The sequence below is a fragment of the Haemorhous mexicanus genome, chromosome 15, assembly GCF_027477595.1.
Source record: "Haemorhous mexicanus isolate bHaeMex1 chromosome 15, bHaeMex1.pri, whole genome shotgun sequence".
In the NCBI taxonomy this organism is placed as follows: domain Eukaryota; kingdom Metazoa; phylum Chordata; class Aves; order Passeriformes; family Fringillidae; genus Haemorhous; species Haemorhous mexicanus.
This window is the reverse complement of record NC_082355.1, coordinates 6,467,698-6,489,462: the sequence shown is the minus strand read 5'-3', so window position 1 is coordinate 6,489,462 and position 21,765 is coordinate 6,467,698. Positions and strand designations below refer to the sequence as shown.

At 53.3% G+C, this 21,765-nt stretch overlaps 1 protein-coding gene across 2 annotated transcripts; it reads left to right on the top strand.

The window, feature by feature from the left end:
• The first annotated feature begins 456 nt into the window (after window positions 1-456).
• Window positions 457-21,319, top strand: LOC132334330 (proton-coupled amino acid transporter 1-like). Of its 2 annotated transcripts, XM_059860292.1 has the most exons (11): window positions 457-529; window positions 3,860-4,007; window positions 4,704-4,794; window positions 5,393-5,481; window positions 5,712-5,807; window positions 6,535-6,619; window positions 8,705-8,923; window positions 9,164-9,262; window positions 10,650-10,816; window positions 15,739-15,908; window positions 18,596-21,319. In XM_059860292.1, exons 2-11 carry the CDS (start codon window positions 3,865-3,867, stop codon window positions 18,862-18,864), a joined length of 1,428 nt encoding a protein of 475 aa, XP_059716275.1. In that variant the 5' UTR covers window positions 457-529; window positions 3,860-3,864; the 3' UTR covers window positions 18,865-21,319. The 2 variants fall into 2 exon arrangements, with proteins under 2 accessions (XP_059716275.1, XP_059716276.1); XM_059860293.1 differs by lacking the exons at window positions 457-529; window positions 10,650-10,816.
• The last annotated feature ends 446 nt before the right edge of the window (window positions 21,320-21,765 follow it).

Sequence of the window (21,765 nt, the reverse complement as noted above, 5' to 3'; positions counted from 1 at the left end):
ATGGTGACTCCACCATCTCCCTGGGCAGTCTAATCACTCTCTGTGAAGAAAGCCTTCCTAACGTCCAACCTAAACATTCCCTGGCACAGCTCAGCACCTTGTCCTCTTGTCATGTCGCTGGTTGCCTTGGAGCAGAGCCCGACACCACACGGCTTCACCCTCCCTTCAGGGAGTTGTTGAGCGTGATGAAGCCACCCCCGAGCCTCCTCCAGGCCGAACAAGCTCAGTTCCCTCACAGTGCTCCAGACCGCTGCCCAGCTCGGTTCCCGTCCCCGGCCGCCCCGCGGGGGCTCGGCGCTCCCGCCTTTCCCCACAGCGGCCTGGGGACCCGCCCGCCGCCAGGGGGCGCCGCCGCGCCGCGCCCGGCCCCGCCCGGCCCCGCCCGGCCCCGCCCGGCCCCGCCCCTCGCCCTCAGCGCTCCCCGCGCGCACGCGCCGCGCTCAGCTGAGCCGCGGTCACGTGACGGCGCGGCCGAGCGAGCGGGCCCGGCGGGGCCCGGCGGGGCCGGGCGGTGCGGGGCGGCGGAGAGGTGTGGCACCGGCACCGGGACAGGCACCGGGGGGACAGGGAACGGGGGGCTGCGGGTGGGTGGGGGCTGTCAGCCGCCTGTCAACCCGCTGCGTGCCCGGAGAGCCGGGGGCGCGGTGGATGCGCGGGGTCCCGGCAGTGCCGCCGTCCCGCGTGGGTGCTCGGGCCAGCCTGGGCGCGCTGACGGGACGCGGGGCTGCGGGGCGTCGTTGGCAGCCCCTGTGCATGAGCGGATGCTCAGAGCTTGGGGGTCCTGGCAGCTGACATGGGTGCTGGGGGTTTCTGGGGTTTCTTTAGGCTGACATGGGTATGCTGGGCGTGCTGGCGATGCCCTGCAAGAAGGCTGGCACCCCGTGGGGCTCCTTCGGGCGTGCCGTGCAGTGTGGAGGGTACAGCCCCCGATGTGAGGTGCTGGGAAGGGTGCGGGATGCTCTGTGGCACCCACGGGGGAGGGTGCAGGGAGCCCCACACTCTGCAGGCCTCAGTTGTGCTGCTCTGTGGAGGGGCAAGGTGAGCTGGGCAGCACAGCCTGGCTGGGGTGGCAGCTGTGGGGATTGGTGGGGTTTGTGCCCAGCAGCCTCCCTGTGGGGAGAAGCTGGGCTGTGGGCACCGGGCCATGCTGTGAAATGCTGGAGAGGTGAATCTGAGTGTTCTTGGAGCTGTGGGAGCACTGGGTAGAACAGGGACAAGAGGACTGATGCTGTGACTGGGAGGTGGGCATGGTGGCCTGGGGAAGGGGCTTGTTTGTGGCCTCTATGCAGGCAGGGCAGGGGGATCTGGCAGTGCTGGCTCTCCGTTGTGTTACACTGTGGTGGGTTATTACAAGTAGTGCTTTGGAAAAACAAGATTCAACACACATGGTGGGAAGCAGCAATGAGTTTTGCTGTGAAGCTCACTTTTCTGGAAGATTTCCTGATCTACACACAGCCCAGCTCAGCTGGGGAGAGCTATCACGGTCAGCAGTAAGTAACAGCTCGCTTTTGACTTCTGGCATGGAGCTGTCACTGTAAGGGACGAATTGCTGTCACTACCCCCCTAGCTTTCCTAATAGGATGAAATTGCTTCTGTGAGTGGGTGGCAAAAAAAAGCACATGAAAGTGGCTGAGGAGTTGGGTTTGAAGTGGGAACTGTATGTTCCTGCCTTTGCTGTTTCCAGTGACAAGGAAATGCTGTTTCCAGTGACAAGGAAATGGTGGAAATAGTGGGGTTTTGCTTTGGTTTTAAATGTTTTTCTTGTGAATGAGAGAAGTTTTGCAGCTTTTCCTTGTTGGTTGCGGGAGAGCAGAGTGCTCGCTCCCTGCTGCTACACAACCTTTAATCCAGACACAAGGCAGGCAAGTCACGATGAATGCATTTCCCTGGCTCTTCAAAGCAGAAAGCAGACGGGCCTGCTTGAAAGGGAAAAAAAAATCCACAGGGAGCAATCAGGCAGAGTGATGTCAGCACGTTGTGTTTATCTCAAACTCACTGCTCTTGGTTTCTTTGGATGCTGTGCAGGCCATCCTTGGGAAGGGTACCCATGCTCGACCCAGTCCTGTACCCCTTCTGCCCACTCTCCTTGCCCTCTGCCAGCCCTCTGCAGAGCCTCTCAGGTTTCTCTGCTGCCCCTTGGGCCTGTCATCGATGACAAATAGCTTCTAATGCTTTCCTTGTGTAAACTCCTGCTGCTGCTCTTCCCAGTCTCTGCCTCGCCGGATCGCCCAGCCTGCGGCAGAGCCGGTTCAGGATACGATTACGTGTCCCAGCTGTGAGGGAGGAGGCTGGGCAGGAGTGATGCATGTGGTGCCTTTGGCTCTGGAGTGCCTGCCAGCCAGTCTCACTGCTGCTCCAGAGCCTGGTACTCCATGGGACACACTGCTACTTCCTGCTGCTGGTGTTGCCTGGTGCTGCAGGAAATACAGCACTGCTGTTGTGGCCTGGATAACTGCTCCAGAGCAGCTGGGATCTGGAGCATCCAGACCTGAGGAAAAATCTTTGCTCTCTGCTACCCTTCTGATCACCAGGCTGGACCCTCCCAGTGGTTTCAGCCCTTGGCTTGTTTTCCATGTAGCAGCCAGATTTGCAGAGCGCTGCTCTGGGGAATGTCTGGGTGCTCTGGGGGTGAAGCGGCACTCGGGTGCCCTGGCTGAGCATTCCTGGCATGGCCAGATGTGTTGGTCTGTGCTGAGGTTGCATCTGGCAAGCGCTTGCATGACTTGGTGGGTTAATGAAGAGCTTTGGCAGGAAATGAGACAGTTTTTTGCAGTAGTAACATTTCTCTGCTGCTTCCTGTTGCTCCCAGTTCTTTACCAGTGTTGGGGAGTGGGATGGGGGGGCACCAGGACTGCTGGGGCAGGTGTGAAGCTTGGGGCATGACAGCGCAGAGGAGCCGTGGGGCAGGGACTGGATCACCAGTCTGTGGCGCAAGAGCCTTACACATAATTTCCCTGCCTCTGGTGCTCCTTCCCAGTGGGTGTTCAGGATACTGGGTGTGGCATGTGTGGGAATTGAACCAGCTGATTGTTTTCCAGACAAAGGCATGAGGTGTGTGTCCATGGTGAGGCTTGTGCTGGTGCTCCTGGCTTGCTGGACACTGTTGGAGTTTCTGTTGGAGCAAGAGCTCCAGGCTGTGCAGGTGCCTCATCCTGGGAAGCCCCTTTTCCCCATATGCACCTCCTTGGCTGTGAAACCTTTGGGGCAGGTGTTTCGCTGTCAGCACATGGTCTGTGCTCCTCTCTGATGGGGGCATAATAATTTTTTGTAAAAATTCTCTTTAATAAAAATTCTTCAATAAGGGAAAAAAAAAAAAGGGAAAAGAAAAAAAGAGAAGTTAGGAAACTTTCCCTTCCCTGGCAAGAGCAAACTGTTCCCTTGCAGCACACTGTGTCCGAGTTAAAAGCAGTTACACTTTCCTGGCCCGTCCACTTGACAGCCCAAGTGTCCCAAGTGCCAGAGCAGGGGACAGGGACACAGTGCCAGCATGTCCTCTCCTACCCCACTGCCTGTGGTGTCACTCACCACCCTTAGAGCAGGGGTACGCAGCTCCCGTGCCTGACATGAATTGGGTCACATCCAGGCTTTGCCTGCAGGATCCTGACCCCATTCTGTCTGGGTGTGCCCAAAACATGGGCACGAGCCTGAAGGAAGATCCAGTGGGAATGTGCCATGCACCTTTGGCCTTAGGACATGCCAACTCTGTGATTGCTGGGGCGGGAGCATGTGGCTGTATAAAAGCCCTGGAGGAGAACTTGCTCTGGCAGTGTGAGCGGGTCTCTCTGCACAATGGCTGACCCCAAGAAGCCTGAGGATGGGGCTGTTGAGCTGAGCACCCCTAATGCCACTGTCCCCACAGGGACCATGTCCACCCGGCGCCTCCGCAGCGAGGACTACAATGACTACAGTTCCACAGATGTCACACCCGAGGGGAGCCCTCCCGACGGCATGAATGGCTTTGCCCACCCCGAGTCCTACCAGCGCTTTGGGGAGACCAACGGGACAACGTGAGTGATGCTTCCCTCCTTCCTGGGCTGGCCTGGCACTGGGGAGGGTGGAGGAGGTCATGCTGTCTCCCTGCTGCCTTTGCTAGAGGATGGTGGAACTGTGTTTTTAGGGGGAGTTCTCATGAGGGTGATGAGGGCACAGCTGTGGTCCTGCATTTGTGGGGTGCTGGCACCAAGTGAGCAGCTGCCCCAAGCCACCCCTCTTTGCTCTCTGGTGAAGCTGGGCTTGCTCTCAGTGGGCAGTGATTGATGCTTTTCCCAATATTTTCTCATTCCACCTTCATTTGGTGAGGAACTCTGGCAAGCAAACGGCATGCCCAGATTCAGAGCCAGCCATGTTCTGGGGTCTTCCTTGTGCCCAGGTGCGCAGAGGATGCTGTCTTTGCCTGACACAGACTCATCCCTTCAACTCAGAGACTTCCTTATGCGGGTCCTTGGTGCTGCGCTGTGCTTATGCTGGGTTTTGCCATAAAGTTGGTTTTACAAATGCCCATCCAAAATCTGTTTGTTCAGTCTTTGCTTTCACACCTAGCTCAGTCCCAGTTGGTTGAGGTGGGTTCAGGGGACAGGATCATGGCTTCCATGTGCACTCCCTGCAGCAGTTCAGAGCTGCTGTGGACCCTTAACAGGATAAGCTGTGTATGGTCTGGGTGTGGGCACCTGCTGACAGTGACCTCTGCATCTACTCTCCTTCAGGTGGTACCAGACCCTGATCCATCTGCTGAAGGGGAATATTGGGACAGGGCTGCTGGGGTTGCCTCTGGCTGTGAAGAATGCTGGCATCCTGGTAAGGCAGTTCAGCCCTGCTGTGCTGGAGCTTGTGGGGCAGAGTGACCCCGAGGCACTGGGCAGCTCACATAGCCAGTGTTGAGGGTGTTGGGGCTTGAGTTCCTGCCCAGACAACTCTCAGTGTTTGGCGACTTGCCCATGTTTGCACCCTAAGCTCTGTGGCTTTGTTTCGCTGCTGAGACTGTTCCTGCTGTTCCTGCATTGTTGCTGCCTGGTGTGGGGGAGTTCAATGTGTGAGCTGGGCCTGTGGTTTCATCTGCTGGGGTCAGGCAGGACTCTGTGTCCAGGTCATGACCTCTTCATCACCTGCGTAGTAGAGATTTGCAAAATAGTTTGGAAAACAATCCTAGAAGTTCTTTGCTATACCCATAACTGCCCAAACTTGCTTCTTTTGCATCATTCCTGCCAAGCTCATGGCTCTGTCAGGTTACTTGGTCCTGGGGGGCTGGTTCCTGGGAGCTGCACCAGAGCTCTGGTTCAGCCTCCAGCAGTGTTTGCACTCGCCTAGCCCATGGAGTTTTGTCTGGAAGTAGAAGGCGCAGTGCAGCTCTGCCTCTGGCCATCAGAGTGCAGCCTTCCCCCTCTCTTCCCTGCAGCTGGGTCCTCTGAGCCTGCTGGTGATGGGAGTCGTGGCTGTGCACTGCATGGGCATCCTCGTCAAATGTGCCCATCACTTCTGCAACAGGTAAGGAGCAACTCCCCTTCTCAGCCCTGCAACTCCTACAGTTCTTCCCTCTTGCCCAAAAAGCCCTGGGGTTTTTCTGAAGCCCCTCAGCAGCAAGTTGCCCATGCCAAAGCCTCAGTTGGGAACTTCTCTTCTTTTTCACAGGAACTGTTTGCCTTTTAATGTCACTATTTGCCTTGGGAACTAGCAGACAGGGCTGATGTGATGATCCTTCTTCCTTCTCTGGACAGGTTCCAGAAGCAGTTCCTGGACTATGGAGGTGTTGTGATGTACGGGCTGGAGGCAACTCCCAGTGCCTGCCTGAGGACACATGCCATCTGGGGAAGGTACTGTTCCCCTGCCCCAGGCAGGGACTCATCTTTGAGCCTAGCATGTGCTGCAGCTGGGACAGAAGAGCCTCTGGTCACTGAGCTGTGTCAGCAGATAAGCACAGGTGACATAAAATGCTGTTTGGCTCACCTGAGTGAGCACTGACCTGAGTGCTCAGTGTCCCCGAGAGGGTAATGCTGAGGTCTTTGATCCAGTACTGTCCCCAGCCAGATGTGACTTACCCTAAATGTGTGGGATTACTAAGTCTCCACAGCATAACAAAGGGGTGAGTAGGGTCTTGCAGTGCTGGCCCATCTTGCCAGACATAGAACGTGTCCAGTGGCTGCTCCCTGCCCTGTGGGTGTCCCACATTGCATCACACAGATCATTGCCCATCAGGGGATGGGAGCATTCACCTATTCCTGTGTCCAGGGAGTGTTGCCTCCAGCTCTGACAATTCAGCAGCAGACTGGAGATGCTGAAACCAAAAAGGAGGCTTTTCTCCTGAGGCTGGTCCTGACCTTGTGAAAGGGATGAGATGTGGAGACTGGAGAGCCTGAGATCTGTGAGGTTGGGTGGAGAGAAGGTCCTGTCTCTTGATCACAGAGAAGTGAGTTGGGTGTGCTCTGACCTGCACACCCCAACCTTGGGGAGAGCAGCATTGCTGCACTCTGCAAGTGCAACCTAAGGCAACCCAAATTTTCTTATGATCTGGCTGACAAATGCTCTTCTTTTGCTTTCCAGGCGTATAGTGGGACTTTTCCTGATCATCACTCAGCTGGGTTTCTGCTGCGTGTACTTTGTCTTTCTGGCAGACAATCTGAAACAGGTTGGACTTAAACCTCCTTCATGAGCTGGGGGGAGGTGAGAGGTTGTGAAGATGCTTGGGTTTTTCTTAGCTCCTGTATCCAGTGCCCTGCTTTCCCCTAAAGATCTGGTTTCTGAGGATATGCTGCTCTGAAAAGTCCACCCCTCAGCCCAGGTACTTTGGAGGATTGTTTTTCCTGTTCAAACAGAGCAGGTTTTCCTGAGAATCTCTGTGATTTTGCAGAGGTGCTGGAGGTGTCTGTGTTGCCCAGGAAAAGTGAGGCCATCCTTAGTGAGGTAACAACAGGAAAAGGATGAAAGCAGAGGGACTGTGCATTTTCTATCCTGTCCCCCTCAGTTAATTGGTTTATTGGTGTCAATGATAACATGTAGGTCCCAGGACCTGCTGTGAACCTCTCTTCTCCCTTCTTTGGATCTGTTTGCATTCCAGTTTCTTTCCTCATCCTATGGCTCTGAAGCTTAATTACATCTTTAGAGAAAGAGTTTCTTCCTGCCAGGCCTCAGGAGGAAGTAAACAGAAACCCTGAACCGCTTGACTGGCTGCTGTTCTGTAATAAACTGGGAATAATGAGTCCTCATTCCCAGCCTCCACCAGCTCAGTGCCTTGCAGGCACTGCTCAGCTTTTTTCCCGTGTGCTCCTGCTGTGCTCTTGCAGCGGTGCTCTGGTCACTGCCATCGTGGCTGTGCCCTTTGTCAGCTCTTCATCAGTGGCAGCCATCAGCTTCAGAGGGGGCTCCTGGGGAGCAAGGGGGGGCAGGGGTCCCTCCAGTGGGAGACTTCCTATGCTCTTGGAGCAGCAGCTGAGGAGATTTCCATTGTTGGGTGGCAGGAGGAATAAACAAGTCAACACTGGTGATCCACCAGCCCTGAGAGCAGAAGGGACCAGGGTGTGTGCAGGGGCCAGGCTGCTGCTGGCCCCTGCACACACCCTGGGAACAGCCCCCTGCCCCGCTTCAAGGTGAGCTTCTTTCTCCTCAGCCCCTCACAGCAAAGACTGAAGGCTGTCTCAAGCCTCAGGGGAGATTTTCAAAAACCTGCAAGTCCACACTAGTTTTTTTGGCCACAGGTGGGAAACCCCTTGGCTTTGGTTTTGGAATTTTTTGGGTGGGGAGAGGGGAGTGTTGCTTGTTTCTTTTTGTGGTGAGGAACAGCGTGTTAGGTGGAGAATCATGGTACAGGTGGTACCTTGGGCGAGGTGCCACTGTGTTGGGCAGGGCTTTGGTTTGGAAAACTGATTTGCAGCAAGCCATAAAGAGGCAGGGCAGGCTGGGGCTTGAGCAGCACTGTCCCATGGGTGCATGGCCCTGCACTGCCCTCTCCCACAGAGGATGCTGGTTTACACAGAGTTCTTCAGCCTCTCCTCTGGGGCAGGACCTGCTCTGGAGCAGGTTAAATCAGTTTGCAGACTGCTCTTTGCTGCAGTGACTGGACAGGACCTGGTACCTGAACCATCCTGTTCATGGTTGTTTTGGTGATTCAGGGAGCCCATGCTCTTGGGATGAATGGCTCTGCCACCCAGTTCCTGGGCATGAGCTGCCTCTAGAAGTGAGCACATGGCCTGGAGTGCCTTTGGAATGAAAGACCCCAAGGAAAGAATGATTTGTCATGAGAAGGTGAACTTGGGGGCAGCAGTAGTTTCCAGATGTCCTTGCATGTGAATGGGGCACTGGGTACCTGAAGGACTGTGTGACTTAGATAAAAACTTGGTGCAGTAAGAGGGAAATGATACCTTTGGAAATAGCACTTAATGCCTCTTTCCTCTCTTCTGAACTGACCTCGTGGGCAGTGCAAAGATGCAGCCTTTGCTTTCTGTCCTCTGTGTGCCTGGCTGCTGAGTCCTCCTGCTTGGGCAGGATTTGCTGTCCTGGCTCAGGTGCCATAGCCAGTCCCACCTCTGCCCCCTGCAAGATAACAGGGATTTGCTTCAGCGCTGTCTGAAAACAGTTTGTTGGTTTGATTTTAATCAGCTAGCTGTGCTTGAAGTGAGCTCTTGGGGTACTCTGACCCACCTGGGATGGGCTGCTAAGATCTGTGGCTTTTAGACCTGGGTGGTGGAGTTCATCAGGGCTTCCTGTGCTTCCCCAGGTTGTGTCTGCTGCAAATGGGACCACCAATGATTGCAGCTCAAACAGGACGGTGGTGATGACCCCCACCATGGACTCCCGCCTGTACATGCTTTCCATCCTGCCTTTCGTGGTGCTGCTCACGTTCATCCAGAACCTCAAGGTCCTGTCCATCTTCTCCATGCTGGCCAATGTGGCCATGCTTGTCAGCCTTGTTGTGATCTACCAGTACATCGTCAGGGTACGTGTGTATGGCTCCCCTCTCTCGTTTCTGTGCTGTCCCATGTTTTGGCAGGTGGAGGGAGCTTGGCAGTGGGGCATTTGGATGCTGGGGGGGTACTGCTTGTTCCTGTGGATATGATGGTTCCCTCTGCTCTGCAGGGCTTTCCCTGCAGTGTGAGGCTGTGACAGGGAGTGATGGGAAAAGGCTAGGTCTTCCCTGTCCTCCCTGTGTCTGAACTCTGCATGGGCTTTTTTCCAGGATATTCCTGATCCCAGAAACCTGCCTCTAGCAGCAGCCTGGAAGACCTACCCTCTGTTCTTTGGCACGGCAATCTTTGCTTTTGAAGGCATTGGTGTGGTAAGTCTGGGCATGTGGCAGTGGGGCTGCTGCACAGGAGGCTCAGCATTGCTTGGACTTGCTGCAGCACCTGCTCCGCTTTGCAGCTGCAGTTGCAGCTGAACTTTGCTGACAGTAGCCCAAATTCTGGATGATGCTGTTAGCTTTAGCTCCAGGCTATCTCCTGGGTCAAACTCTGGTGCTTCCATCTGAGGCTGGAGGAGCACGTGCTCCAAACCTCAGGAGGTTGGTTGCTGCTTTAGAGGGGGCTTTATCTGGCAGTAGACTGGAAATCACACCAGCCTCTGCCTTGGGCTCTGCTGGCTGATGAGGAATTGTCCTGAGTCTTGTAACCAGGCTGGATCCTGAGGTTGCTTAAATGGGAGGCCAAAAAGTGTGGCATGAAAGATGTGATCCTTCCCTTCCCCCCTGCTGCGGGGGCACTGAGATCTCCCTTTGGCAGCCACATGGCCCCAGCCTGCCCATGCAAATGGTCCTCTCATGCAAGATGCTGTAAATAGACCAACTGTGTCTGTGAAAAAAGCTGGGTGGGTGGGTGGAGAGCTTAATTACTCCCTAAGATGTTGTGAGTTGTTTCTGGGAGCTCCCTTCAAAGGAGGAAAAAATGTTTTCATCTCTTAATACAAGCTGGCTGTATAAACACGGGGCTGGAGAGGGCCAAATCCATTACAGGAGGAGTGCTTACTGAATGCTATGCCCTGGGCAGAGGGTTCTTGCCAGCACTGAGGCACAAATGCTTTCTTTCTCGCATGACTTGGAGGTGAAGAAGCAAATAAAAATTTTTCTTGTCCTACCTCCTCACCAGATCTGCCATTGTCTCTCTTCTTGAAACCAACACCACCCAAGGACAGCTATAAAATTGTTTGTTGAAGGCCTATGTTTAGTGTCAGTAGTGTAGAGGTGGAAGAATTACCTCTCCTTGCTCTTTTTATTGTCCTGCCTGGTTGAAATCTGTCCAGATAAATTTGCTAGCAGAGGAGAGTGTGTCTTGGTCTTTCCAGAATTTACTGGGGAAAATAGGATGGTGTAAAATAGTGGGCATGGCTGTGCTGTTTTGGGGTGCAGAGCATAACGCACCCAAGATTTGGGTGGTTGGCATTGCCCCACAGCCCAGCACTGGGCACAGCTCGTGCCAAGGGCAGGGAGCAGGTCCCATATTTAAGACAAGGGTGTGGGTGATCTGTTGGAGACTTGCTATGCTCCAATGGGAGCACAGAAATCAGATCTTCAGTATAGGTTTGTTTTCAGCTGGATTCTCCAGGCTACATGTGGGACTATCCCATCCTGGCATGGTGGGCTGTGCTTGACCATGGGGATGCCCCTCCTTTTTGGGGCTGAGGGACAGGCAACCTGCTGCTCTGTCATCTTCCTCCTCCTCTTCTCCCAGGTGCTGCCTCTGGAGAACAAGATGAAGCAGCCCCGTCAGTTCCCAGTGATCCTGTACGTGGGGATGAGCATTGTCACCATCCTGTACATCAGCCTGGGTGTCCTGGGGTACCTGCGCTTTGGGACAGACATTCAGGCCAGCATAACACTCAACCTGCCCAACTGCTGGTGAGTCCCTCTGGGCAGTGGAGGGACTGGGGTGTGGAATGAGGGGCCCAGATAGGCAGGTGGGAGATCTAGGCAGGGGGACCTCACTCCTTACAGGAACTAATCTGGGTGAGCTTGAGGAAGCTTAAGGAACTGTGCCATAGGCAAACTTTAGGGAGTTTGACAAGGATTGTCAGATGCATCTGCTGGAAGAGGCTTGTTGCTGTAGTGTCTGGGAGCTCAGGCTGCTTCATCAGGATCCCTTTGGTCCCTGCCTGGGTAGGTGCAAATCTTGTTTTTTTTCTTGAAGCCTTGTGGCATCTTTTTGGGGCTCAGCAGGGCACTGGCTAGCAGATGTTGAACACAACCCCCCTGCAGCCGTACCAGAACATAACTGAATTGTGCAAAACCCACTCCTCTTCCTCACATGTAGCATGTGAAAAACCCACCCAACGCTGGGAGCTCCCAGAGGGAGTGAGATGTAACATCTTCATGTGTGGGTTGTGTTCCTTGTTTGCAGCCCTGGAGCTGAAACTCCCACTTTTGGGCTCCACATTGTGCCTGGATGTGGCTCATTTTGAGCCAATGCTTTGCCTATGAGCACTGGTGCCATGAGGATACCCCTTCCTTCTGTGGGGGCTGAGCTCTGCAGCAGCCTCCCAAACCTGTCTGTCCTCTGGGATCTGGTGACGCTCTTGAGATGCTCCAGTTTCTCTCTGGAGCCCTGTAGCCTGACCCCACGCCTGCCTGCCTAGAGGAGTTGTTTCTCCTCTTGCCAGGGCTGGTGGCTGCTGCAGCAGCTGCCTAAGATGTGTGCTGCTCTGTCCCTGAGAATGGGTGGCTGCTCAGTGTCATGGCTCCATATTCTTCCACAGGAGAAATGCAAGCAGTCCTCTTTGATGGTGTCTGCTGGCTTGAAACCCTGCAAGAGACCAGAGTGAGATGTGGAGCTGGGGGTGCCTGTCCTCCACTTCAGCCCATCCTCTCTGCTCCTAGTAGCACCCAGCACCTTGCAGTGGGACTCACTGTCTCACTGTTGGAGTAAGTTTGGGCAGGACTCAAGTTTTGAGTCACTGGTGCTTCAACATGCTGTCCTGGTAGAGCTGAGAGCTGGGGCTCTGGAGACAGCAAAGATTTGACAAAAATAGAGCCTGGTTTTGCTTTAATTATTGCTGTGTGGGTTTCTTTTCAGTTTGAGTGCGTGGATGTTCATTCATGCTGGGTCTGTGTAGTGACTGCACTGCTGGATGTTGGTGTTGGTGTGGGAGATGATCCTGCTCCTGCCAAGAGCCTTGTCTTGTCCCCTGCAGGTGTTGGGAGCTCTGCCAGGTCCCTGCTCTCAGTGAGGAGGGATGGGGCTGGTGGGAAGATGTGCCTGTGTTGTAGGGCAGTCTGAATCCCATCATGCCAAGCACAGGAGGTGTGAATCCCTTCTGCTCAGTAAGCTGAAGTACTGTGTGGAGGGGATGAGATGCTGCTATTTCTCCTGAAGGTGGAAAGCAGGTCATTTCCAGGTTTGGGCTCTGCATGCCACAGCCTGCCATGACATCTGCTGACCTGAAATGCTGCAAAGGGGCTTCTGCAGGGAGTCTCAGCTCTGTGTGCCCTAAGGAATGACATTCCCTTAGAACAGGTCCTTAGAATGGGATTACTTTGACCTGCTAGGCTACAGAGAGAAGAGTGCAAATCCATGTTTCTAGGAGTATCCACACCTTCTGTCTTTTCTTGAGGTAAACTACTTTTCTGAAAGCCAAGTATTCTTAAGTTACTTTTTAAAAGTAGCCATAGGGTTTTTGGATAGTGAGAAGAGAATAGCCTTTTGGAATCAGTGTCTGGGGAAGCCTGGCTATGTGGCAGGCCAGCTGCAGGGAAGGTGTGTTGTGGTCCTTGTCACTTGGCACACAGAACACCTTGATGTTTGTGTATGTTGCCTCTTGACAGTAAATGTTGGACTTGGAAATGGGTTATCTCAAGTAAGGGCTGTGACAGTTGAGATAAAGTCTTCACTACCACTCCTGTAGATTGAACCACAGGTGCTGGGTGAAGACTTGCTCTTGCAATGAAAGTCTTGCCCATCCTGCCTCGCCCATGGGTTTTCTTCCTGACAGTAAAAGGCTGGGCTGTAGGAGCTGGTCGTAAGGGCTGTGGGTGAGAAGTCATGGGATTTGCCTGCAGCCTGGGAGACGAGGCAAGGATTGTGGTGGAGGTGCTGCAGCCTTCCTTAGCTGTAGCCATTGCCTGGAGGTCTCTGGAGCAGATTTGGTGAGTGCTGCAGGAATCATTGAGTTACAGGGTGACTAAGGACTTTTCCAGTCTTGTTTCTCTGAAACCTCAGCTTCCTCAAACGAGGAGTGTGTCAGTTCCCAGGTCTAACCACAGTGTCCAAAATACAGTGCTGCTATGCAGAAATCCTTTCTTGCCTCCTAGGAAGGGTTGCCTCACTGCACTATGTGAAGGGTGAAGAGGTGCTGTAATGAGGGGCAAGCTGTTGGGTTGCGTGTGGCCAGTTGAAGGTAATGACAAAGCTTATGGTCCCAGGAGAGTATTTAACTTCTTGCAGCCTTTTGGGATGGCCTGGCATAGCAATCTGGCTGAAGCAGGCGTTGCTGTGGTTGGCAGAGTTCCTCTCCAAGGCCCTGCATGGGTCTTTGCTTTCTGTGGATCAAGGGTAATGCTTGAATGCTTCCTCTTTTTGGTATTTAAAATGCCCTTTGATCTTGTTGTCGTCGTTCATGACCTGTGCAGGACAGGTACACAGCCTTCTTCTGTACTTTTCTTAACAACTATTAATCTTGGATTGCCCTGGAGCACTTTATGGCTTTCATAGAATCCTTTTCTTGGGAATGCAGTGATAAGATATGCCAGCTGTGGGTTGGTGGCTCAAGGCTCCTGTGCACACGTGTTGGATGCACGGGTGCACTCTGGACTCTGGAGATAACTTTGTGTTCAGTTTGCCTTTGGAACCTCAGGGTAATTCAGGTTGGAGAGGACACCAAGGGATCTCTGGGTCCTCTTACCAGCATAAGAACTAAGTATCAGTAAGGACAGTGATTTCCTATCAATCCAGGCCCTTAACCATTCTTTGAAGATGCAGTTCTGTCTAATTGCACCTGTTTCTTCTGCTGTGCAACTCCAAGAAGAGCCTGTTACTCTCTCCTTCATGCTGTCCTATTAGGCAGCTGAAGAGATTAATAACATCCCCTTTTAACCTTCTCATCATGCCAAATGAGCCCAGGGCTTGCAGCCTCTTTTTGGACATCATGCTCCAGCCCCAACCATTTTAGTAGCCTGCACTCAACTTGCAATGCAGAGTAAGTCAGTGTCCTGTCCTGGAGTATCAGGGCTGGACACAATACTCAAGATGCACAAGCCCCAAACAAGAAAATAATCTCTTGATCCCTGTCCTTAACCTCCTGGCTGTGTTTTTGCTAGCACAGCCTGCTTTGTGATTGACCTTTATCACTGCAGGGTCCTGCTACTGGCTCATGTTCAGTCTGCTGCCCACCAAGAACCCAAGGTCCTGTTCTCCTGGCCCCAGCCCTCACATGTGTGGGAATTTGTGTTTGCACTGGAGCTTTGCTTGTGACATCATGTTGTTCCTCCGAGCTGTCAGCCATTTCTTCCAATTTGATCTTGCTTGGAATTTGATGAAAATGTGCTCTGGGTCACTGAAAGCTCATCCAGGTCAGTGATGAGGATATTTCCATGATTACCCCTTGGCAAATCCCTGCTGGCTGTTTACTGTCCAGTATGTGCCTGGAAATAGATACCAGGAGGACTTAACCCATATTCTTCTGGGGATTGAGGTGAGGCTGATTAGCCTGTACCTTCCCTCATCCTTCTTGAAGGTGGATATCATTCTTCTCCCAAGGCAGCAGGACCTCTCCCTGAGCACCCTGCTCTTTTGAAGATGATAAGGTGGCTTCAGGCTCCTGTTGGCTGCAACCTTGAATACATCTGAACTGGTCCCATAGACTTGTGTAACATTCTATTCACTTAGGTGAGCCCTAACTCCATCTGTGGGAAATGTTTGACTCTGCCAGGCTCTGCCACTAGTGTTCAAAGCTGTCTGCATGGAAATACTTGGATTTCTCTGATTTAAGGCTGTTGTAGAAGGTGGATGCTGAGACCCGGCATACAGAAGGGCACAGGCCCAAAGAAGGTCGAGGGAAGGCAGGAGCCAGATACATTCTTCAGCTTGGATCCACCCCATATTTACCCAAGTGGTATGGCCAGGACCCATGTTTCCTGTTTGGTTAGTGTGTCTTGAGTTGGAGAAGGGTTAGGACAATATGTGAGGTAACCAGATGTTACTTCTCTTTTGGAGAGGCTTTTTCTCCTGCTGGGAAGCTGAGGGCAGAGATGGGGTGGGAGGTGCCTTTTGGTCACTTGTGATGGGCTCTCTCCTGCAGCCACACTGTATCACTGCAGGATCTGGGACATGGTTAGATTTGACTTGGGGTGAGCCCAAAGTGCTGTTTTCAGCCTGTCTGCACTCTGCCTTCCTTCTGCTCAGCCCAAACTGCTCTTTTAATTCTCTTCCCCCCAAACATGTACCATGCAGCATTCCAAAAATAGCTGCTCTTTTTTGTTTGATGGAGGAGGCTGAGTTGCTTGTTCACATGACTTTGGTTTTGGAACATTGTGACGTTCACTCTGCATGGAAGCCCAGACTTATCCCATCAGTGCTGTCCTTTTCCCCCTCCTCCGAAGCCAAGCAGCAGCTGGAATGTGTTATCATGGCTGCAGCTGATCCATGTCTTTACTGTCTCTTGCTCAGTGAAGGACTTTGTGAATTAAATGCATCACCCCTAATTTTCTAAGGGTGTTCAGGAGTTTAGACCCCTAGCTCACGAAAGTCCTGGTAGAACATTCCTTTTCTGCTGTTGATATGTCAGGGGCTGGAGCAAGAGCCTGTCTCACTGTGTCCTTGTCCTTTGCAGGCTGTACCAAGCTGTAAAGCTGCTCTTCTCCTTTGGGATTTTCTTCACCTACGCCGTGCAGTTCTATGTGCCTGCCGAGATCATCATCCCTCCCCTCGTGGCCCGGGTGTCGGAGCGCTGGGGCTGGCTGGTCAACCTGCTCCTGAGGATAGCCCTGGTCTGTGTGACCTGTGAGTACAGACCACCTTGTCTGACCTTCCCTATGATGCTGTGGCACCTCCTTCCCACTGAGCCATCAACCCTCACCTTTAGCCCTGCTCGTCAAGCCCTCACAGCTGGTAGTTCCTGGGACTGGCTAATACAAACCAGTGGCCTCCAAGAAGCAGCAGCAGTGATCCTTTGCCCCCTCTGTATGGGATCAGTCTATCCAGTGGAGGAGTAGTAAACTGCATTGTTTAGAAGTGGCAGATCCCCCAGGAGCCTCAGGCCTGGGGATGGCAGTTTTGCAGGATGTCAAGTCCCACCAGGGTTTGCATGGAACACCCAGCACAGGGTTCAGTGCCAGGGCAGCCTAGCCTAGAGTCTGTTTCCTGTAGGCAGTGTGCAGCCAGGCTCCTCGTGCCTATGTGTTAGGGACATGGCTGCAAAGGAGTCATTGACTGTGAGGGATGGGCTGTTCTTGTTCCCACACACTCATTGCAGCGTGGAGCACAGCAGGAGACAGCTGACAGGTGTAGGTGACCAATAACCAGAGCTCTGGTGTGCTGCTGGGCAGGTGTGCCTGGAGCAGCCCCACAGGGTCCCTTCCCTTCGTGGTGTCCTGTAGTGAGGTTTTGGTGGATCAGGCTCCTGGCCTGAGTCTGGTGGACCTTTGGGAAAGGTGTGGAACGAATCAGGTGGTATCTGATTTTGGCTGGCTTTGATTCCTGAAGACCAAATGTTTGCTGTTGTCAGCACAGCTGAGATGCTTGACTGAGCTCCCTGGCGTCCCCTGCTGAAATGGAGCTTTGCTCCATGGCTTGATGCTGCTGATGCATCAGAGCTGAGCATCAGGGAGCTGGCCCGGTGTCCCAGCTGGCTTTGGTTTGGGTTTGAGAGGAGCGTGGTGCTAACTCAGGGGTGGTAGAGCTGGCTGAGAGCAGGGTGCTGCTGTTTCTGGCTCTCACTAATGAAAGGCCAGAAGTGCTGCATTAACAGAGGTGGGCAAGGCCCATCTCTGTGCTGAGTTCCTGAAGCCTTGATGTCCTCAGAGGGTGCAGGGATGAAATCCTGCCATACTGGGCAATATGCTCTGGCCACCCTCATGCTGTGGGTGAACTTGGAAGTTGCTTGTGGGGTTGGAGCCTCTCCTGGAGGGTGTTGGGCTGTGTCAAGCCATGGAAGTAGAGGCTTGGAGAGATGAGATGGCTTTAGGCATCAGCAGTACCCTCCTTTTTGGGGGTAGGGAGGCAGCAGAGGTGTTGGTGGAAGGATGTAGGTTCCTTTGTACCTCCTCCCCTCACCCTTCCACTTAAGGGATCTCTGTGACTCTTGCTGAGGATAAAAGTAATTGGGGGGTTGCATGAATATTCATTGGATGATTGTGTGGCCGCACAACAAGCCCCCACCAGGGCTTTGGCTCCCAAAAAGAGAATGCAGTCTGGTGTATGGGTGTCTTTCAACCTTAAACTTCAAAACCAGCATTCTTAAAACGTCTTTGAATTAATACCTGCAGAAATCAGACCATTTCCCCGGAGGCTGAGTACTGCAGCTGGTGCTTCAAATCTGCTTGTTTTAGAGGGGAGTTAATAATTTTGTTTACTTTTGAGTCCAAAGAGCAGTGTGGGGTGGGCTGAGGATGCTGTTTGAGGGGAGCTGCTCTGCTCTCCTCAGAGGCTGCTGGAGCAGGGATGCTGCTTGCAGCAGTCACCTGGCAGAGCACTCCTTTGGCTCTGTTCAGGGCTGAGCACCAGGATAAACTGGCTCAGGACCTTTGTTGCTGTTTCCCTTGGTGAAGGGATGGTTTATCTCTGGGTTTATCCAGATAACAGCAGTGTTGCAGTGGTGGCACAGTCAGTCTCCCAAACTTTCCTTCTTCTGCAGTTCCATGGATGATCTATGTCTCAGGGAGGCTCTATTGCCTCTAGCTGATTGTCAGGGAGAGAACAAATCCTCCAATAAGGAGCTCTGAGATGTCCCTTCTCCACAGGGGCTGCTCCACCTAGGCCCTTCTAGGTGTCTCCTGTTTCTAAGCAGAAAAGCTTTCAAAGCAATAAACTAATTTATTTCTCTTGGTCACTGGTTAAGCACTGAAGTCTGCTTTGCTTGCAGGGGGTTCTCTTGTGTTGTGCAGAGCTCTGGTGACATCCCTCTGTCCCCTCCTGGTGCCATGCAGGAGGAGGAGCAGGAATATTCCTAAACTTGCATTGCTAAGCTCAAGCTGTCAGGAGTCTCCCAGGGGGATTTTCCTTGGCTGCAGTTTTAACCTAACAAATGAGTCCTAACAAATGTTCTCCCCCAGGCTGTGCCGTGGGCGTGCTGCTGCTGGAGCAGCTCTTCTTCCCTCCTCCTGCTTTTATGGAGTTTCTGAGGCTTTATGGCTCCCCAGGTGTGGGGAGCAGGAGTGCTGACTCGCACAGGGGGGTCAGGAATGCTGGCAGCCAGCAGCACCCATCCTGCTGAGCCTTGCAGCTTGCTCTGGTGGTGCCCAGGGCGACAAAAAGGCTCATTAATTTAACAGCTTAATTGCTTCTTGGGGAGGAGTTGCTGGAAAAATATGCAGCCCTGTCTTCTGTCAGGGAGGAGGGCAGAGGTGGGACTCAGCCAGTGGCATCCCTGGGTGGGGTTTTGCTAGCTTTTTGCTAGCTTTGACACGGGGAGGAGCCTCTCTGCCATCTGGGAGGTGGCAGCACTGATGTCGTGCCTGTTCTTCCTCCAGGCGTGCTGGCTGTCCTCATCCCACGCCTGGACCTTGTCATCTCCCTGGTGGGCTCCATCAGCAGCAGCGCCCTGGCTCTCATCTTCCCCCCACTGCTGGAGATTGCCACCTACTACTCCGAGGGCATGCACCCCCTTGTCATTGCCAAGGACATCGCCATCAGCCTCTTCGGCTTTGTCGGCTTCGTGGTGGGCACGTACGAGGCGCTGGTGGAGCTGGTGGCACCCGCGGCCACCGTGGTGAATGCCACCACTGTCCTGGTGCAGTGACCATCCTCTCGCCCCACTGGTCCCTCTGGATGCTGAGCTGAGGGTGCATGGACACCGGGCACTGCTCTCCTGGGACTGGCCTCCCCTCTCCTCTTGGGAAGTGGGGTGGGTTTGGTCTGTGAGGGGATGGGGCTGCCCAGCACCGCGGCCAAGCTGCAGCAGGATCCTGCCCTGGGCTCTGTCTGGAAGGTGGGATCTAGGCTGGGGCAGTGCCTTCCCTGGGGGCTCTTAGGGCTGGTGGTACAGTTCCTCTGTAAATAGGCACTTTGAGAGGTGAGGAATCCCAGGGATGTAGATTTTATTTTATTATTTTTTAAAATCCCAACCTTTCCATATTTTCCCATCCCTTCAGTCAGGGCGGGGAACAGGGACTACTCTTTTTTTGTGCCAGTTTGATTTTTTTTTTTTTCCCCCCTGAGCACTTTATTTTTACAGCAACAGACAAACCTCAGCTCAGGTTAGAGAGCGTGGGGCTCACTCCTCACCTTGGCCTTGTGAGTGAGAGCCTGAGGTGTGGAGCATGCTGGGGCCCACAGCTCTCTCTCAGTGGGATCCCCATCCATGGGCACTGGCTCCTGCAGTGTTTCAGCTCTGTTTCCAGCTGCCTTGAGCAGGAAGTCTGAGCAGGCCCTGGAGCTGGGCACTGGGAGGGTTTGCTGACCCTTGGTCCACGCTTTCAATAGTGACACTTCTTTATCCCCATCCAGCGCACAACCCAATGCTTGGCTTTCAGAAGCTTTACAAAACTGAGGTGTGTGGGGAGCAAACAGGCTCTTCCATAATGATGGGCTTACCTGGTCCCCTTTGGGTGGGATGGGGTTTCCCCAGGGGTCACCACATTCTGCCCACACGCCACAAGAATACATCACCTTGTTTACAGTGCCTGAGCTGGCCCTGGCACGCTCCACCTGCCTCTGCAGGCTGATACTGAATGTCAAATCACACACAAAAACTCCGTAATATTTCTGTTTTTAACCCTTCCTCTCCTGGTTGTACTCCCTCTGCATTCTCTGCTTCTGCCCAGCTCCTCTCCTCCTGTAGGATGCAGCTCCCTGGCACTTCTCTCTGTGCTCTTTTTGCTTCTTTTGTCGTGGCTGGTGCATGCCTGGTAGGGATGGTCCTGTGCTGCTGCTGTTTTCCTTTCTCTGAGAGCCCAGCTTCCTTCTTAGAGAGTTTCCTCGCCTTTCTACTGGATTTCTACTTTTTTAAGACAAGGGAGCAAATGCATCCTCCACAGGACAGGTCTAACTCCTGCCTGCTAACGCAGCATCTCCCAAATGCCAGCTCTCTCTGGAGAGCCTTCATCCCTCATCCCACTGCAGCCATGCCTCCCTGGGGGTGGGCAAAGGCTGCCGGTGGTGGGAAAGGAGGCTGAGTACAGCACCAGTGGGCTGTGTTCCCATCTTTGGTGGAGGGTGAGGTTTGCAGTTACTTTTGGTGTTTGGCTGGGTTCTGTGAGGGGAAGGCTGTGTGGAGCAGTGTCCCTGCAGCCTGCCTCTCCCTGAGTGCTGCTTGTGTCTGCATTGTGCCCCTTTGCTGGCAGTTCTGGGTGCCACATGCTGGTACATGGACCCATGGCCAGGTGTGAGGTGGGTCTGTGCCACGTCTCTGCCCCTTTCCAGCCCCTCTTCTGCTCCCTTCATCTCTTGGGGCTCACCTCATCTTGTCCAAGGCTGTGCTGGGGAAGGTTTTGGCTTGGTCAGGAGGAGAGCAAAGCTTTAACTCAAATCCTCCCTCTGGAGGGCACAGTGGGGATAGAGAGGAAGCACCCAGGGCTGGGAAAGGGCTCCAGGACATGACACAAGCGGGACAAGTGCAATATTCATGTCCATCTCTGTGTACTGAGGCCAGTGTGGCCCTTGGGGTTGAGTTTGAGTCAGAATTGTCAAGCAGAGGAGGGAGTGCTGTGAGGAGCAGGGGATGATGTGTGATGCTTCCCCTTGCCCTGCTAGTAGTGCACTCGAAGAAGGCTGGCCACATTTTAGGGACAGCTTTGTGCCAAGGAATGTCCCTGGCCTGGCACTGGGCATCAGTGAGTTTGCTGATGAGGCTCCTGGCAACGAAACTCACTTTGCAAGCAGCAGTGAAGACTTCATTTCCAAGGGGGCTGGGATATCACAGAAGCATTAAATGGGTTTTGCAGCTCTTCCCTTTTATTAGGGTGAGCAGGGGTGTTTGAAGATGGGGCAACTTGTGCTGGTGAGACTTGTGAGGGGCTCTGCTGAGCCAGGGGTCAATGATGGACACGAAAACTTGACACTTGTGTATTGTAGGCTGCTCAGTAACCAAGAAACTTGTCTGTGTAAATATAGCAATGGTCACGTCCATGTCTCGTGCCTATGGATATTGTCAGTGTACAGCACAGGTGCCTGCCCAGCGGGAGAGCTGGCGCTGCACCTGAATCATGTATCTTACTTTAATCAATAAATATGATCTATTTTTTATGTGTAAAGGCTTTGGGGGTGTGAAGTGTGGGTTTTTCTTCCAAAAGAAGTGAGCAGGTGATGTGGAGCCCAGCAAGCACTCAGGATCCCATTCTGTGCTGCTCCCACCCCCCACACAGCACACACTATTTCCCCTCCTAGTAAATGTTTCAAATAAAAGTGTTCCAGCTTTGCTGCTTGGAAAATGTAATTTTTCTTTTGACCTCATTTGTGCAAGTAGGTTGTGGGCAGAGCTTCTTAGCTTGTAGGGCTGAGCTTTTCTCTGCCTCACCAAAGCTGGGCCTTGGTTTCTCATCTCTGTATTTATGCCAAAAGTAGAGCTGCAGCTGAAAAAAAGAGCCTGGCATGTGAAAAAAGATGGGGGATGCTGAATTGCTGCAGATCCACCCTAGAGATCAAAGGAGCAAAAGTCAGCCCACACTGGGAGACTGCCAGCACTGCTGCAGCTCAGCTTCTC